Raw genomic sequence first — 17,821 nt, forward strand, 5'->3', positions numbered from 1 at the left:
AATGGGGTTAAGTGGCTTGCCCAAGGCCACACAGCTAGGTAATTATTAAGTGTCTGAGACCAGATTTGAACCCAGGTACCCCTGACTCCAAGGCTGGTGCTTTATCCACTATGCCACCTAGCCGCCCCTTATAAGAACTTTTAGAAGGAGCATATATAGACAGGGCACAGGAAGGAGCAGAATATAATGGTATAATATAATAAAAAGATGGAGTCAATGGGTAATAAAGGAAAGTACTGGGAGGAAGGGAAAGGAGATGAAGAAGTTAAGAAATTTCACATAAGAGGCAAGAAAAAGCTTTTTCAATGGAGTGGAAAGGTGGAAGGCAAGGGGAAATGAGTGAGTCTTCATTCTCATCTGAAATGGTTCAGACAGGAAATAACATACACACTTATGGGTATAGAAATCTATCTTACCCTAGAGAAAAATGAGAAGAAAGGAATGGAATAAGGGGGAATGGGGGTAGGGAAGGGGGAATAGGTGATAGAAAAGAGGAAAGCTCATGGGAGAGACTACTCAGATGCATCACACTTTTGTACAGGGGCCAGGATGAAAGGAGAGAGAGAGAATAGAACAAATGAGAGTGGGGAGGAATCAAGTGGAGGGAAATACAGCTAGTAATAGCAACTGTGGGAAAAATATTGAAGCAATTTCTCTGGTGCATTTATGATAAAGAAAGCAACCCCCCCCATCTGAACACAGACTGAAGCACATTTTTTTCTCTCTCTCTCACTATTCTTGAAGTTTCTCATCTTCTTGGGGGGAGGGGGGGTCTATACTTACTCTTATAACAAAATTATTATAACAATATAAAATAAATCTAGATCCTTCAGAAAAATAAAAAAACTAAAAAATGATACTACTCATAATCATCCATCATCATTCACATTAAGATATATAAGATTTAACAAATGCCTTTGGCAGCCACCTCTCTCTAGTAAGTTAAGTCAGATGTTTGCTAACTAAGGGATAGTAGTAGAATCTTTTGATCTTGATGGTGGCTGAAGTAGGAAGGGCATGAGAAGATGAGAGAGTACACAGGTGGGGGGGGGGGGGGGGCAAGGGAGATAGACAATCCATTCTGTACCCAGAAAGAAAGAAGAGCTAGATTTTTTGAAGTAGCCTTCCACATCCTTTTGACCTTGAAGAACATTGAGACTTTTACCATAAAAGACCTTTAAAGCCATATTTCTTTCCATTTTTAAAAACTGATATATATAAGAATGTGTCCCTCTAAGCAGATGAAATTAAGACAATTCCCAGGTACATACATCTCTTTTAAAATATTTTCATTGAAATATTGCCTTCCATATCCTTTTGTTCTTGAAAAACATAGAGACTTCCACCGTAACTGACCTTTAAAGCCACATTTCTTTCCATTTTAAAAAACTGATATATGTAAAGATGTGTCTCTCTAAGCTGTTGAAAATTAGTCAGAACTCCCAGGTATATCCATCTGTTTTAAAATACTTTCCTTGAAATATTACCTTGTACTACCAAAAAAGAAAAATTCAGAAGTCTAACCAGAATGAACAAGTAGTAATTTTTAAATGCATAAAGAATTTTGCATTATACTTTTAACTGTCCTCAGGGAAAACTCTTTCCCTTCAATCCTTCTATTTTTTTCCTTTTTCTTTCTCTTATATTCATTCTCTCTCTCTCTCTCTCTCTCTCTCTCCCTCCCCCCCTGAACCTCCTCCTCCACCCCTGACCCCCACAGAGAGTACACTACTTAAAGCACTGGATAAAAGTGTATTGAATAAGGAGATGAATAATATAGAGCCATGGAAGTGTTAAATAATTTTTAAAAGAAAAAATTAAAATGTAAAATGTGTGTTATCACTATCATCTTATTATGAAATTGAAGTTAAAAAAATAACAGTGGGTAGGTTTTTAATATTTTTAGAAAAGTACCTCATTCATCTTCCCCTTCATCCCACCAGTGCTGAATGGAAGAAACTTTGACTTCTGTTTCTTTTCTTACTTGCATTCTCAATATGAAATAAAATGATTTATCTAGAGACCAGAAATAATCACTGAATGAGGAAATTCCCAAGTGCATGAAGATGACTACAAGCAAGGAATGCAAGATTCTAACTAAATGGTGAGCTTTTCTGCCAGTTATTGGAAATCACTATGGTCTTAATATAAATGAGAAAAATTTCTTCATAAACAGGATAGTTTTAAAATTTCAATTCATTTTTCATTATTTTGGAATTCAAGCCTATGTATGAATGTGAAAAGACATTGATGAAAGTGATGAATTTCTTTAGAAACCAATAATATTACAATAAACATTTTACATAATGCTTATTTTATTTTGTGATTATTATCCCATAGGAGATAGGTGCTATTATCATCCTCATTTTATGTTTAAGAAAACTGAGGCAAACAGTGGTTAAATTACTTGCCCAGGATCACACGGTTAGTAACTGAAGTTAGATTTGAACTCGGGTCTTCTTTTGTTGTGTTTTTTTTTTGAGCTCAGGTCTTCTTGACTCTGGGTTCAGTACTCTAATCACAGGGATATCTACCTACCTCCTTACTCAAAAGTCTCAATAAAATTTTCTTTCAAGACACAGTAGTAGACATTTGAGTGACAATTACAATCCATTAACATTTCTGTTCTTAATTTTTTAACTATGAATGTTATAAAGTGGAATAATTAAATATTAAGCAAATATATGAATTATTTAGATGTAGGCAAATAATTTTTAGCAGGTAAGAAATCCTTATTAAGGATTTTTCTTCTTCTTTTTTTGAAATCTTAAGTGCCTATTTCATAAAAGTATTTCTTTACCCAAGTCAAGAGCCATTGTAAAAATAGTTTTTAAAAGGTAAATCTAACACATCTCACAAAAGTGACAAGAATTGTTTCCACAGCAACCAGATCTTTATTTATAGGAGAATTTTCATTATCTGGTTTCAACATAGTTCATCGATTATTACAGCAATAGAAAGAAGGTTATGGCTACACATATTTAAAAATTTTAACTGCTTCTCCAGGGATATTTTCAATTCAAGTCATAATTTGACAGGGACTACCAAACAGTTCATTCATTTTTGTCATTTACATAAAAGTTAACCAAAAAAGTATACTGAACCTTTTTGTAAAATTTATGGAGCTACATTATATATTCCTCCCCAAAGAAGCTGAATTGAAAAACAACAGGAAAAAAGGAATTAAGTGGGCATTTACTTGTATTAGACATATCCGTGGGGCTGTTGTTTGGAGGAGTAATTGGAGACGACTCTCTTTTCTTGAATCCGGTTTTTATCTATGAAAGAAAATGAGAAACATGAAATGACATTTTCTAAAGTAGGTCAAAGACCATACTAGGAGGACATGTTAACAAAAAAAATATGGTTAAAGAGATAGAGGCAATAATGAAAAATATAAGCCAAACCTCTAACATTTGGGCATATTTGTCTTCAGATGAATAGCTATAAAATCAAAGAAATTGAGAATTAAAGGTAACAATTACTTTGAATCCTAATGTGTCCAAGGCCAACAAAATATAAAGCTTTATGCTGCTACTTTCAAAGAGTAATAGAATCCAATATTAAAAAAATTCCAGGGGCTACAGAAGTTAGAAAATTTCATGTGCTAAGTTTGAACATCATGGACCTATGGCTGGCTTTATCTTTGAAAATTCTCATCCCAGTTATCTAAAAGCCTACCTGTATTTCATTTTTTTTTTATAATCTTTGTAGGATACATAGGTTTCAAGTACAAATACTTCTCTTTGTTCCTTTTAGCTGTCAGAGCTCTGTGGTGGAGAACTCTTGATATGTGGGTTTGATCTGAAATTCTATCATTCTACCTGAATCTAATTTTGCAGAAACATATTCAAGGAAATAAGGTCTATACAGGAAAGAGCAATGACCAGACAGATACTAAAGAGTAGCCTTGGTATACAGCAAAGAAGCTAGAGAATCAAAAGGCAGACATGTCTAAGGTCACCTAAGGCATCAAAAGATGATGATAAATCAAATAACAATGGGGGTTGCCAGAAACTCAGTGTGATCTCTTGGCTGTGTTTGATATATGTTGCCATTGGGTCATGTCGATGCAGCCTCAAGAATCAAAGGGGCTCAGTCCATGATATATTAGCAATGCAATGGATGGATGACCTCACCAATGTGGTTATTCCCTCCAGCAATACAAATACCAATCCATCTGTGTACTTACTTTCTTGTTTTTTTAATGTATTTCCTTGGATCTTCCAAAGATGATTCACCCAAAACATTGAAGGGTTTCCTCAATGGCCCTTTTATATGTTGAGAACATCAGTGGAGAATTTGTAACACCTCCCTTACTATCCCTCCAACCTGAAGATTACTCCCTTTAAGATTACCTCCCATTTATGCCATATATATTTTATGCACACATAATTGTTTGTATGTTGTCACTTATTAGAATATAAACTCCATGAGGTAAAGAACAATATTTTGCTTTTTTTTTTGATATTCCCAGCATTTAACACAATGCCTGCTTATATGGTAAGCTCTAAAAATGTTTGTTAACTTAAGGAAATGGAAACTTGGAAAAGACATATACATAGAAACACAAAACTATGAATTGTCTCTGTAAATTTATAAATGAAAAAACTCTTACCTGATTTTTTTTTAAAGCCATTAAAGTGGTATCTACAGTATTGGGAGTGAAAGACATCTTTTGATCAGAGTTCTCATGATGAGAAAGGAAATTAAAAGATGCTGAAACCTGGGTCTCACATCCTCCTGAAGATGGCAAGAGGGGTGAGTGCTGTGGAGTTTCTTGCTGACTCAGGTTAAATTTTTGTCTTATGAACCCTATCTCCCAAGCAGATTCTGACCTAAAAAAAAGACAATTCATTTTATAAATATAATTAGATTTTTTTGGTTGTCTGAAAAATAAAGCAATGTAGTCTACTGTAGATATGTCAAACATGTAGCCTATGGTCCAAAATCAGATTAAAATGAAAATATTTAACAAAAGAAATAAAAATAAAACAGAACATAGATAATGTTTTTGAAGTAAATATGTGACCTGCCGGATTCTTAGTGGTCCCATTGCTATCTAATTTTGACATCACTGCTATCCTATATTAGAGATTCTTATAGTGTTGAGTATTTGACTAAAATATTTACAATTATTGTTTTTAAAAGACATACTAAGTAAGTTATATGACCTTTTAGAATTAAGATGGTTACCTTAATTTTGCTCTAGTAATTATGCTTTTAGCTTCTTCAAATGAAACACCAATCAGTGACTCCTTATTTATGGACACAAGCTGATCCCCTGGTTTTAATCTTCCATCCTAGCAAATAATTTAAGAAAAAAAGTTCATTAAAAAAATTAAAGAATCAACATCATTAAATATAAATAATAGAAGTAGTAATAATAATATGTTGTACAAATCATAAAGTCTACATAAAGGATTTGATCTTTATGGCTTCTATCAAGTTGGAGTGTGGTTTCAAATAAAATAAAATTGTTTCACTTTTACTTTAAAAATTTTAAATCTTCTTAGACTAATTCAATGGCAATATGCATATAGAAATGTGTCTACATATATTCTTCTAATGGTTTTTCCATTAAAAATTATCATAAGTTCTAATTCACATTCTAAAATTCTTTCCCCTTAAAAATAATGCATTAGAGGTTCAGTTCACAATGAGGAAGAATTGTTTAGAAGCTTTCAGTTTCATTTCAATTTGTCTCTAAGCTAGGAAAATTCACCTTTTTACTTGGGACAGTGATTCTCCTGGGTACAGTCATTGTAACTTTTGAAGTGGAGTCTTTAAAATGTCATTTAAAAAAAACAACCCACAAACAAACAAACTAAAAATCCTTACTGTTCTGCAGTCAAAATTATCCTATAGTTTCTTACTTTATTAATATATTAATAACCTGGTGATTTACAAAATATGGAGACTCTCAGAATGGAGGTTCCTTCTAATCATGTGGTTTGTACTCCATAAACCTCATACTCTTTGTTCATTGCCTGAGGTTCAGAGGATAAGTGATTTATTAATGACCACAGCAAGTGCAGGTGTTGGAATATGGACTCCATCTTCTATGTTATACTGCCTCTTCCTTTATCTGTTTTGTTTTTTAAACTTTGAAAGATAATTAAATCAAGTTGCACAATATGCGGTGTCCCCAAAGTCTTAGTGTGGTTTAAGCTTTAAGAGTTTAATAGCTATTAAATGATGATGATCATGATGATGGTGATAACTTTTAACAGCTTAAAACCACACTAAGACTTTTGGGGACACTGTATATTTAAAGATGGTGAAAATGGAATTATGTCTACAAAAAAGCTGGTAACCTCCAGTAAATTCTTACTACAGGTAAAGAGTTGATTCTGGATTCTAAAAGGCTGTGGAAATGAAAAGTAAGCTCTGGTAGATCTTGCAAAGATGACCAAAGCTTTACATTTGAGATTGGTGATATAATATCAGTTGTTGAGGGAACAATCAAAGGTGTCTTTCCAGGGTGACCAGACTATAATACAATTTTTTTTCCAAGCAGGACTACCTTAATACATCGACTAAGTTTTAGATGGGTTTCAATATGGTCAATGGAGTGACCACATTAAAAAATTCTCAAATCTTTAAATTATTAAGTATATGTTGACAAATCCATGAATATTTTGCTGTCCATCAAAACAAGCAATGGATTTGAACCCACGTACTCCTGACTCCAGGGCAGGTGCTCTTTCCACTGCGCCACCTAGTCGCCCCCTCCACTTGGAATTTTCTTGGAAAAGATACTGGAGTGGTTCCTTCTTCAGCTCTTTTTACAGATAAGGAAACAGTGGCAAAAAGGTTTGAATGACTTGATGACTTGCCCAGGATCACACAGATGATATCTTAGGCTGGATTGGAATTTAGGTCTTCTGGACTTTTTTTTTTTAATTTAGGTTTTTGCAAGACAAATGAGGTTAAGTGGCTTGCCCAAGGCCACACAGTTAGGTAATCATTAAATGTTTGAGGCCAGATTTGAACTCAGGTACTCCTGATTCCAGGGTCAGTGCTCTCTATCCACTGAAACACCTAGCTGTCCCCTAGCTGCCCCTTCTTTTTTTTTTTAGGTTTTTTTTTTTGCAAGGCAAATGGGATTAAGTGGCTTACCCAAGGCCACAAGGCTAAGTAATTATTAAGTGTCTGAGACTGGATTTGAACCCAGGTACTCAAGACTCCAGGGCCTGTGCTTTATCCACTGCACCACCTAGCCGCCCCTGCCCTTCTTCTTAATCCAAAATTAACAGCTTTTGTGGGCTACTGCCTTGAGCTTGCAATTCACTGAAATCCCCAGTTCTTTTTAGGACAAATAGCTTTCTAACAATGCCTCCTATTCATCTTGAGCTTGTGAAATTGATTTTGGAGGATCCAAATTTAAGACTTTATATTTATCCCCATGGAATTTCATTCCATTAGGTCCAACTCAATTCACTAACCTATAGAGATCTTTTTAGCTCTTGACTGTTGACCAGTGTGTTAGTTATCTCTCTCTGCTTTGTATTACTGGCAAATCAGATAAGCTTGTATCTATTATTTTATTCAACAACAATCATATGAGTGAAATGAATAGATAAATGTGAAAGGAGGACTGGACAAAGAATCCTGTTGGGAACTAAAAGGAACTGACTAAAAAACATATTTTATGCTTTATTAATTTCATTGTAAAGAACCATTAATCAGAACTAAATGCTTGCAGTGATATCTTATGTTGTTTCTTTTTTTTTTAACTATTTCTTTTTATTTATTTATTCATTTATTTATTTAGGTTTTTGCAAGGCAAATGGGGTTAAGTGGCTTGCCCAAGGCCACACAGCTAGGTAATTAGGGCCACACAGCTAGGTAATTTGTTGTTTCTATTAAAACATTTACTTTTAAATGATTACTACAAATATGGAAACACATGAGAGGAGATGTGGCATGTTTTTGTAACTATTGAATTGTTTCAGGCATATTCAATACTTCAGGGTTTTCTTGGCAGAGATTTGAGTGCTTTGCCATTTCCTTCTCTTTTGACAGATGAGAAAACAGAGGTAACTAAGGGTTAAATAACTTGCCCAGGTTTTCTGAGGCTGGATAGAAACTCAGATCTTCCTGACTCCAGACAGGTACTCCATCCACTGTACCACCTAGAGCTGCTCTAGTGCAGTATAGTAGACAGATATTTGGTCTAAGAGACAGGGAAGACCTTGGCTCAAGTCTTGATTATGAAACACAGTGGCTGTGTGACTTTGAAGAAATCATTTAACCTCTCTGTTTCAAGTAAAATTCTAAAATAAAATGGAAAGAAAGTCATTTCACAGTTAGGAAGATATTCCTTTCATATTCTGGCTATGTGACCCTGCCAAGGCACTTCATCTCTTGGTGGTCCAGGTACCATTTTAAGACCACTGGATAAAGGATATCCATTGATCTGCATTTGGAGAATGAATTTTCACAAGGAGGACCTCAAACTAAGGCAATCACAGATTCAAAGTAAAGCAAATAAACAAAAAAGGAAAACAATATAAATTGAACTCATCTGAGAATATGCCTATAAATGACTTGTTAATTTTGACAGTAATCAATCAATCAAAATTTATCAAGTTCTTACTAGATGCCAGTCACTGGACTAAATATTGGAAATACAAAAAGAAATAAAAACCCTGCCTCAAGGAGCTCATAGGCTAATTCAAGAGATAACATGCAATTATAAACACATAAGGCAAGCAAATATGCAGGATAAATAGAAAATGATTAAAAGGGAAGACATGAAAATTAAGAGAGGTTAGGAAAGGGTTCCTATAGAAAACAGAATTTTAGTAGGAACTTAAAGGAAGAATGGAACAGGGAGAGAGCTCAAGGCATGGTGGGGATAGCCAGGGTAAATGCATGGAGTCAAGTGTTTTATTTGGGGAACAGCAAGGAGGCTGGTGGTAATGGATCAAAGAGGATGTATTAGGTACTAAGATGTAAGAAGACTGGAAAGATATGAGGGGTTAAGTTATAAAGGGCTTTAAATGTCAAATGAAGCATCCTGCATTTGCTCCTGGAGGTTAGAGGGAGCCACTAGTTCATTGAGTAGGGAACAGACAAGATCAGACCTGGACTTTAGGAAAATCACTTGGTGGGCTGAATAAAGGATAGATTACAACAATAATACCTAGATTCATTCAGCACCAACTGTGATAGGCACAGTGATAAGAGCTTTAGAAATAGATCATGTCACAACAAGCTAGGGATTTTATAGTTGAAGAAACTGAAGCAAGCATAGGTTAAGTGACTTTCCCAGGGTCACACATGTAGTATGCATCTGAGGCTGAATTTTAAATTAAGTCTCTCCTAACTCCAATCCCAAAGGGCTCTATCCACTGTGACATCTAAAACTTAAGTTCTATCTTCCATAGGAATGCTTTCTTAACCTCTCTTAATTCTAGTCTTCCCCATAAATTATTTTCTATTTATCCTTCATATTGCTTACCTTATGTGTATATATTTGCATGTTGTCTCCCGAATTAGTCTATGTGCTCCTAGAGGCAGGGACTTTCACTTCTTTTTTGTATCACCAATATGTAGCCCAGTGACTGGCCTATAATCAGAACTAAGTGTGCCACTTATTGACTGGAGTGGGGAAAGACTTGGGGCAGGCTAAAATACCAGATTACTGGCATAGTCCACATGCAGGGTGATGAGGTCAGTATCCTAAAGAGCTGAGGGAGAGTAAGGAGTCAATGATATGCTTAGGTTGTGATCCTGGGGATTAGGGAGATAGTGTTGCCCTGATAGTAATAGGGGAGGTAGGCAGTGGAAAGGGGAAGGGGGATGAGGAGGATGACAAGATAAAAAGAGTATCTATCAGATATCCAGTTCAAGATGTCTGAAAAGCAGCTAGATACGCAAACCTGGAAGGGAGCAGAATAGGTAGATTTGGTCTATAGCAGAGATGGTAACAAATCCATGGGAGCCGATAAGATTTCCAGCTGTTATATTTTAGTCCTTTTTCAGAGAGGACCAATGACATCACTGGATGATGTCTTGATTAGCACATGAAGTAAATTTAAGTGAGGCAGAGTTGCAGAAAGTAATCAACCTCATTCTCTCTTCCAGAGTCATTGAAGTCCAGTGACAAGACAAAAGTCAAGATGAAGATGGTTCCCTTGGATGCGGTGGATGACCTTGGTGTCTTCCATGTCTGACCAAGCTTCAACACTGCTTTCATGACCATTGGACAAATTGTTCTCATCTACTACTCCCTGAGGGGAGTGTTTGCATGTTTGGAATAGATAAGCCCCTTACTCAAGGGATGGGTTTGAGGTCTGTCAGTTACTTTCAACCTGATTTTTAACCTGTTTGTCAAGATGACTTACTGGTGTATAGCCACTGTACGTGCTTGGAAACACAGTTGAAAGTTGAGTGAGAGGTGAAGACCAAAGGTGGATAAGCAGCCCTGAAAGGGTTTCAGCAAGCCCTCACACCCAGAAGTGGTAGTCCTCCCTGAATATTTCATACACTCCAAAGATCACCAAATAAAGTAATATGGGAAAAGAAAACAGGACCCAGGACAGAACCCTTAGGAACATCTATGGTTAGAGGGAGTGATCTGGATGAGGATCCAGCAAAGGAGACAAAGAAGAAACAGTCATATAATAGAACAATCAGGAAAGAGTGATGTGCACCTACAATTCAAAGGTTTCTCAATACAGGTTGTAACAAATACATTTTACCATATGATTCATTAAAAATTGAGGCAGAACATTTTATTTAAGGTTATTTCAACATCTATCCATTCATTCAGCAAAGATTTTTTATTAAATGTCTACCAGGAATAAGCATTTAAGCTCAATGTATGAGGATACCAAGACGAAAAAAGATATAATTTCTTCCTTACAAGAGATCTCCTTATAGTTTTTAGTTTTTTTTAGATTTTTCAAGGCAACAGGGTTAAGTGGCTTGCCCAAGGCCACACAGCTAGGTAATTATTAAGTGTCTGAGGTCAGATTTGAACTCAGGTACTCCTGACTCCAAGGCTGGTGCTCTATCCACTGCACCACCTAGCCACCCCAAGGGATCTCCTTATAGAAGAACATATGTAATGTACCCAAGTAAGTATTTGAAAATAGAAGATCCAGACAAAGTGCTCTAATAAAATTAGAGTTTGAAGAGATCACTTTCATCAGGGAGGAATTAAGGGATAACCTAGCTGATCAAAATTATTCTATAGCATGTAATCACCACCCATATTCATTCAACCAGTTTTTAAAATTCTACTTCATTGCTTTTAAATTCACTATGTGACAATTTAATATGTCTTTTTGAGAATAATTTAATAGTTTCTAAACATTTTAACCCAATAAAAGTGCTTTAAAATTTTGAATTAAATCAACATATTTTAACATTAATAAAGTTAATATAGTGCTATTTAAATTATTAATTTAATTAAAATTTAATTTTAAAGATAATTTAAATACTAATTATAATACTATAAATTCTCAAATTAAGATTCTTCTTTAACTTCTGCACTTTGGAATGGGCTTGATTCTAGTTAGAATTTTCTTAATTAAGATCAACAACATGAGCCCATTTACATATTTAATTTCTACACATAGATTGCTGTGCATGCTTGTGATTTGTGCATGAAGACACACAAGAATAGTTTAAAGTTAATAAATAAAATTGTTTTAAAAAAGTAAAAAAAGCATTGTTTCTTACAAACCAGCCCTCCTATATAACAACTAGACTACAAAATAATGCTGCTGAAGTATAGTAATAGCCTAAAAGTGCCTCCTGAATCAATTTAAGAAAGGTTAAATAATAGTTTCTTCAAAGAATCTTAGAATTAAAAAGAATTCTAGGGATAACTTGTAGTGACCTCTCATATGACAAGTGAAAGAAAAAAAGTGAAATAGAAAAGATCCAAGGAAATAAGTGAGCTTTCATTTGTCAGCTAGTTAACTGTTTCATATAGCTATCAGTAGCTTGAATTTCTTCCTTTCAAAACTACCTTTTCATATCTTTTGATCATTTTATCAGTTGGGAAATGGCATTTATTCTTATAGATTTGAACCAGTTCCTTCCTTAGAAATGAGACATTACAGAAGCCTTCTGGAAAGATTTTTTCCCCTCTTCTCCAAAGTACCTACTTCCTTTGTAATTTTAGCTGTATTGATTTTGTATTTAAAAGAAACTTTAAAATATTTTGCATAATCAAAATTTTCCATTTTATCTTCTATCCCTTGTTTGGTCCATACCATTCTATCTATAAACCCGATGGTAATTTCTTACTTGCTTCTCTAGTATGTTTATAATATCACCCTTTATCTTTAAATCCTGTATACATTATATCTTGGTATAAAATGTGAAATGTTGATCTATACCTAGTTTCTACCAGACTATTTTCTAATTTTCCTAGTAGTTTTGTTGAGTAGTTAGTTTTCACCCTAGTTATTAGGGGGTTTTTTTAGGTTTTTTTTTTTTTTGGCAAGGCCATTATGGGGTTAAGTGGCTTGCCCAAGACCACACAGCTAGTTAATTATTAAGTGTCTGAGGCCAGATTTGAACTCAGGTACTCCTGACTCCAGGGTTGCTGCTCTATCTACTGCATCATCTAGCTGCCCCTATTAGTCCTTCACTAACCTTAGCATGTTGTTTATTTGCTTTTTTTAAATTTTACAACACATCAAACTGTTTTTTTAGGCAGGAAAATTTTTTTGATGATTGTTACTTTGTAATATCAATTGAGATCTAGTATTGCTGGATCTCCTTCTTTTCCAGTTTTTTAATTAGTTTCTTTGAGATACTTGACCATTTGTTCTTCCAGATGAAATTATTATTTTTTTTAATTCTATAAAGTAAGCCTCTAGTTCATATGGCACGGAATAAGTAAATTAATTTAGGCATTGTTATTTTTATTACATTGCCCAGACTACCCACAAGGAATTAATATCTTGCCAATTATTTAGATTTGTCTTTATTTTTGTAGTGTCTTTTAGTTGTATTCATATAGATCCTGTATGTGTCTTGTAAGGTCAAAACTCCCAAGTATTTTAAATTGAATTTCTTTTTTCTACCTCTTCCTGGTAAATTTTCTGGTAATCTACAAAAATGTTGGTTACATGTGAAATTATTTTATAACTAGCAACTTAAATTTTTTTAAATTTAATTTAATACAGGATTTAAAATTTTTTGTTTTAATTCAGTTTTAGTTGATTTTCTAGGGTTTTTTCAGTAAATTACATTTGTAAAAAATAAGCATTTTATTTCTTCTTTGCATAGCCTTAGTCCTTTGATTGATTTCTTTTTTCTTTCATTATTGCTATACTTTGAGAGTTCTATAGGAAATAGTGGTGATAATGGGCATTCTTGCTTTACTCTGATTATACTAGAAAATGTTTTGGGGTTTTATTGGATGTGGAGGGCCATATTTATCATCTTTCCTAGTCATCACCAATCTTATCTCATCTACATCATGTGGCACTGATAACAATTCCTTCTGGATTTTCATGACACAATTCTCTCCTACTTCTCCTTCTTGGTTAAAAACTCCTCACTTTGCTTTGTTAACTCATCATTCTATCATAGTGCAAGGCTCTGTCCTAGCCCCCTCTTCTCTTATATACTTTTCATCAGCTCTCTATGAGAAGATATTTAGTTTCAAGCCATTCAATTAAATTCATCAAGTCCTTACTCAATGCCTACATTAATTCTGAAATTCCAATTATAAAAGAAAAGAAAGTGCTCACTCATATAATAAAAAACTACTTTGTGCTACAGTCAATGTAATAAATAGGTGTTCCCAATCTGTGGGTCAAAGATTCTTTTGGAGTACTTCAAAGAATTACTGCAAAAATCCAAGAACCCATATGTACATCAAGCGTTGCCATCTTGCTCTATTTAGTTTCAGCAAAAAATATAGCATGAATCAAAAATGAATTTTTGTGCCCATGGCTTTATATTATTGATACTTCATCTGCATAAGAGAAAAATTTGTTTTTACTTTCTGAAAATAAAATATGACTTTTTCCTTCCACTTTGTGAAGAAAACATTAATAATGCATAAAATATATATCATGTGTTATTTAAATTATAAATACATAAAATTTATTTGAAGTTGTCACTAAATACTTGGTGGCCTGTCATTTTTCATCAAATGTTGGATGACTACTTGTCAGGTATGTTGTTGAGGGGATTCTTGTGCAGGTCTGGATTGGATGAGATAGTTCCTGAGGTCCTTTTCAGTGATCTTTTTTCCAATCAAAGAGTACTAACCACAGCTAGTATCTAGTGCCATATAAGAAATTTTTTATATTAAAAAGTATTCCCATATTTGACAAGGGTGAGATTCAGAGATATAGAAGAATGATTTGCACTCCTTAACAATGTAGTTTGGATTTCTTCTCCCCCCATTTATCTCTCATTTCTCCCAAACCTAGTTTTATTTTGGCAATTTTCTTTTGTCTGGTGAGGCCTACAACAACATTAATAACTTTTTGCTGCTCTCTAGTGGTAAATGCTATAATACCTCCTCTCCCCTTCACAAAATTGTGAAGTCTGAAGAACTCATAGAAAATGTGAAATAATAATAATAAGTCTTTGTCAAATAGTAATAATAATAGTCTCCCCTACCCTAACAGTTATCATTTCTCTAATGAAAAAAAATGATTAAAAGAAAAAACAAAGTCCAACAGGATTCAAAAGAAATTTGATAAAGTTTATATTGAATGTACTCTTAAGAAATTTTTATGTATTTTTTAGATAATTTGAAGAGATAGAGAATAGGAAAAGAAAGTTGTTTTTTTTTAAATTTATAATGCTTAAACTATGAAATATTGGACTACTGAAATATCCCAATACTGTTCTTGAACTAACTACTAATTCTAAGCTACTATCTGATAAAATGAACTGGTAGTAAAAAAGTAAGGAAAGACATTTTAAAATAAGGTCAAAGGAGAAAGAATGAAAGTTTACTTGCTGGGACATATATCCTAGTTTCATACTTTTTATTTGCCCCCAAGGTCAAACTACATAGAGCAGCTGCAGATGTCCTTTTTTTTTTAATTAACAAGTTGTCTGGTATCCATTAAATGTGTGGAGTCAAAATTGTTTTGCTAACAGTTTGAAAACATGCTAATAACTCACCTAGTTATTCACACTGAAGATATCTTGCAATCAGCAGAAGCAAAGAAGGCACAGATCATCACAACCATAAATTTACTATTGTATCTGAAATTTTGTTTTAGCAGTATCTAAAGGAACATGCAACCTAGCATGCTTTTTAGAAGTAAAATGTCATCACATCCATTTCTTTGGTTTTTAATTATAATTTTATCAAGTATATTCAAAGATTGATTTTATCTAGTGTGAAAATTCAAAAAAAAATTATTCTAGCTTGAAATTAAATAGGGCATACATACTCTAGTCCCCAGATGACAGACTTCACTATGAGGATACCATCTGTTAATAACAGTAGGTTATTTCTGGTATTCTATTCACCTATGAACTGTGTGTGTATATATGTCTAAAATAAATATCACTGGATCAACAATCTAAAGGAGAAATAGCACATACAAATACAGACTCAATTTTCTTTTTACCAAGAGACCAAACACTGCAGCATGAATCTAAGAGTTGGAATAAGCCTTATGAACACTGATTGGTACAAACCTTTACTTTAACAGAGAAGGAAACAGAGATATGGAAAAGCTGTATGACTTGATAAAATTCATATGGCTAGATACTAATTTCAGCCTTTCATGGAGGCTTCCCTAACTCCCAATTCAGGGGTTCATTCTACTACAACATAGATAGTACTCTTTGCTTTAGAGACAAGATAGGATGTTGGGGAAACTGAGTAACTGCAAAATAATAGAAATCTTTAGGAAACTTAGGTTGGTGAGATTTTCCTTTCTTCTAGGAATGAAGACTAAGGTGATAAAACAATTAGTGTTAGCCAAACAAATGTTAGATCCCAAAAGCATCTGTCAAAAATCAACCAATGAATCCTAAAAAAAAAATAGGGGCGGCTAGGTGGCGTAGTGGATAAAGCACTGGCCTTGGAATTAAGAGTACCTGGGTTCAAATCCGGTCTCAGACACTTAATAATTACCTAGCTGTGTGGCCTTGGGCAAGCCACTTAACCCCATTTGCCTTGCAAAATCCTAAAAAAAAAAAAAAAAAATCAACCAATGAAAGTTGGTATAGCAGAAACTTGGATTAGACCAACATCTCACACCCTATGCCAAGATAAGATCAAAATGGGTACAAGATTTAGACATAAAAGACAATATCATAAGCAAACTAGGAGATCAAGGAACAGTTAACTGTCAGATCTATGGAAAGGGAAGCAGTGTGTGATCAAGGAAGAAATGGAGAACATCATTAAAAACAAACTAGATAATTTTGATTACATTAAATTAAAAAGCTTTTGCACAAACAAAACTACTGCAACCAAAATCAAAATAAATGTAATAAATTGCGAAACAAATTTTTACAACTAGTATTTCTGACAAAAGATTGATTTCTAAAATAAATAGAGAACCGAGTCAAATTCCATTCCCTAATTGACAAATGGTCAAAGGATATGCAGAGGCAATTTACAGGTGAGGAAATCAGTGATCCATAGTCATGAAAATTGTTCTAAAATGATTACTGATTAAAGAAATGCAAATTAAAGCATTTCTGAGGTACTACTTCACATCTCAGACTGGCCAATATGCCCAGAAAGGGTAATGATCAATGCTGGAAGGGATGTGGGAAATGTTGGACACTAATGCATTGCTGGTGGAGCTGGGAACTCATCCAACCTTTCTGGAGAACAATCTGGAATTATGCCCAAAAGGCAATAAAAATGTGTATACCCTTTGATCCAGCAATACCACTACTGGATCTACTCTGAAGAGATCATGATAAAGGGTAAAAATAGCACTTGTACAAAAATATTCATAGCAGCTCTGTTTGTAGAGGCAAAGAATTGGAAATTGAATAAATGTCCATCAATTGGGGTATCACTGAACAAATTGTGGTATGTGTACGTTATGGAACACTGTTGTTCTATTAGAAACCAGGAGGGATGGGAATTCAGAGAAGCCTGGAGGGATTTGCATGAACTGATGCTGAGTGAGATGAGCAGAGCCAGAAGAACACTGTACACACTAACAGTAACTTAGGATTGATGATCAATCTTAATGAACTTGCTCATTTCATCAGTACAACAATCAGGGTCAATTTTGGGGTATTTGTGGTGGAGAATACCATCTGTATCCAAAGAAAGAATTGTGGAGTTCAAACAAAGACCAAAGACTATTACCTTTAATTTAAAACAAAAGTTATCTTATTATGTAATTTTGCTATCTCTTATAATTTATTTTGTTTTTTAAGGATATGATTTCTCTCTCAGTACATTGAATTTTGATCAATGTATAGCATGGAAACAATATAAAGACTAACAGACTGCCTTCTGTGGGGGGTGGGAGGAGGGAAGTGAGATTAGGGGGAAAATTGTAAAATTCAAAAAAATAGTAACAAAGAAAAGATTTATATAAAAACAAAAGGCATTAAAAAAAACAACAAATGAAAACATTATGTTCTTTTAGAAAATCCAAGTTGGAACAAATATCTACCAAGGTCTCCCACCATGAAAGTAGTAAAAGCTAAATCTTTCCCTAAAAGGCAAGGAAGACTTGACTGGCAGGGGAGAGACTGAGAGGAGATGATATCTAAAGTTCAAGCTCTGACCTGGTGACCTAACAATATAAAAGAATCCAGGCCCTCTGGACTTAATATCTTTCAAACTTGATGTATATCCTGTGGCCAACAGCTTAACACACCCTGCACAGGT

General features: G+C 34.2%; 1 protein-coding gene across 3 annotated transcripts in view; it reads right to left on the reverse strand.

The window, feature by feature from the left end:
* The window catches only part of STXBP4 (syntaxin binding protein 4), a 223,244-nt gene that overhangs the window by 168,050 nt on the left and 37,373 nt on the right, over positions 1-17,821 (reverse strand). For all 3 annotated transcript variants that reach the window (XM_074223680.1, XM_074223679.1, XM_074223681.1), the window contains 3 exons: positions 5,197-5,303; positions 4,619-4,838; positions 3,200-3,278 (listed from right to left, as the gene is read on the reverse strand). In XM_074223680.1, coding sequence (XP_074079781.1) covers positions 3,200-3,278; positions 4,619-4,838; positions 5,197-5,303 — 406 coding nt within the window. The remainder of the gene's footprint in view (positions 1-3,199; positions 3,279-4,618; positions 4,839-5,196; positions 5,304-17,821) is intronic.

This window comes from Macrotis lagotis, chromosome 2 (genome assembly GCF_037893015.1).
Source record: "Macrotis lagotis isolate mMagLag1 chromosome 2, bilby.v1.9.chrom.fasta, whole genome shotgun sequence".
Lineage (NCBI taxonomy): Eukaryota > Metazoa > Chordata > Mammalia > Peramelemorphia > Peramelidae > Macrotis > Macrotis lagotis.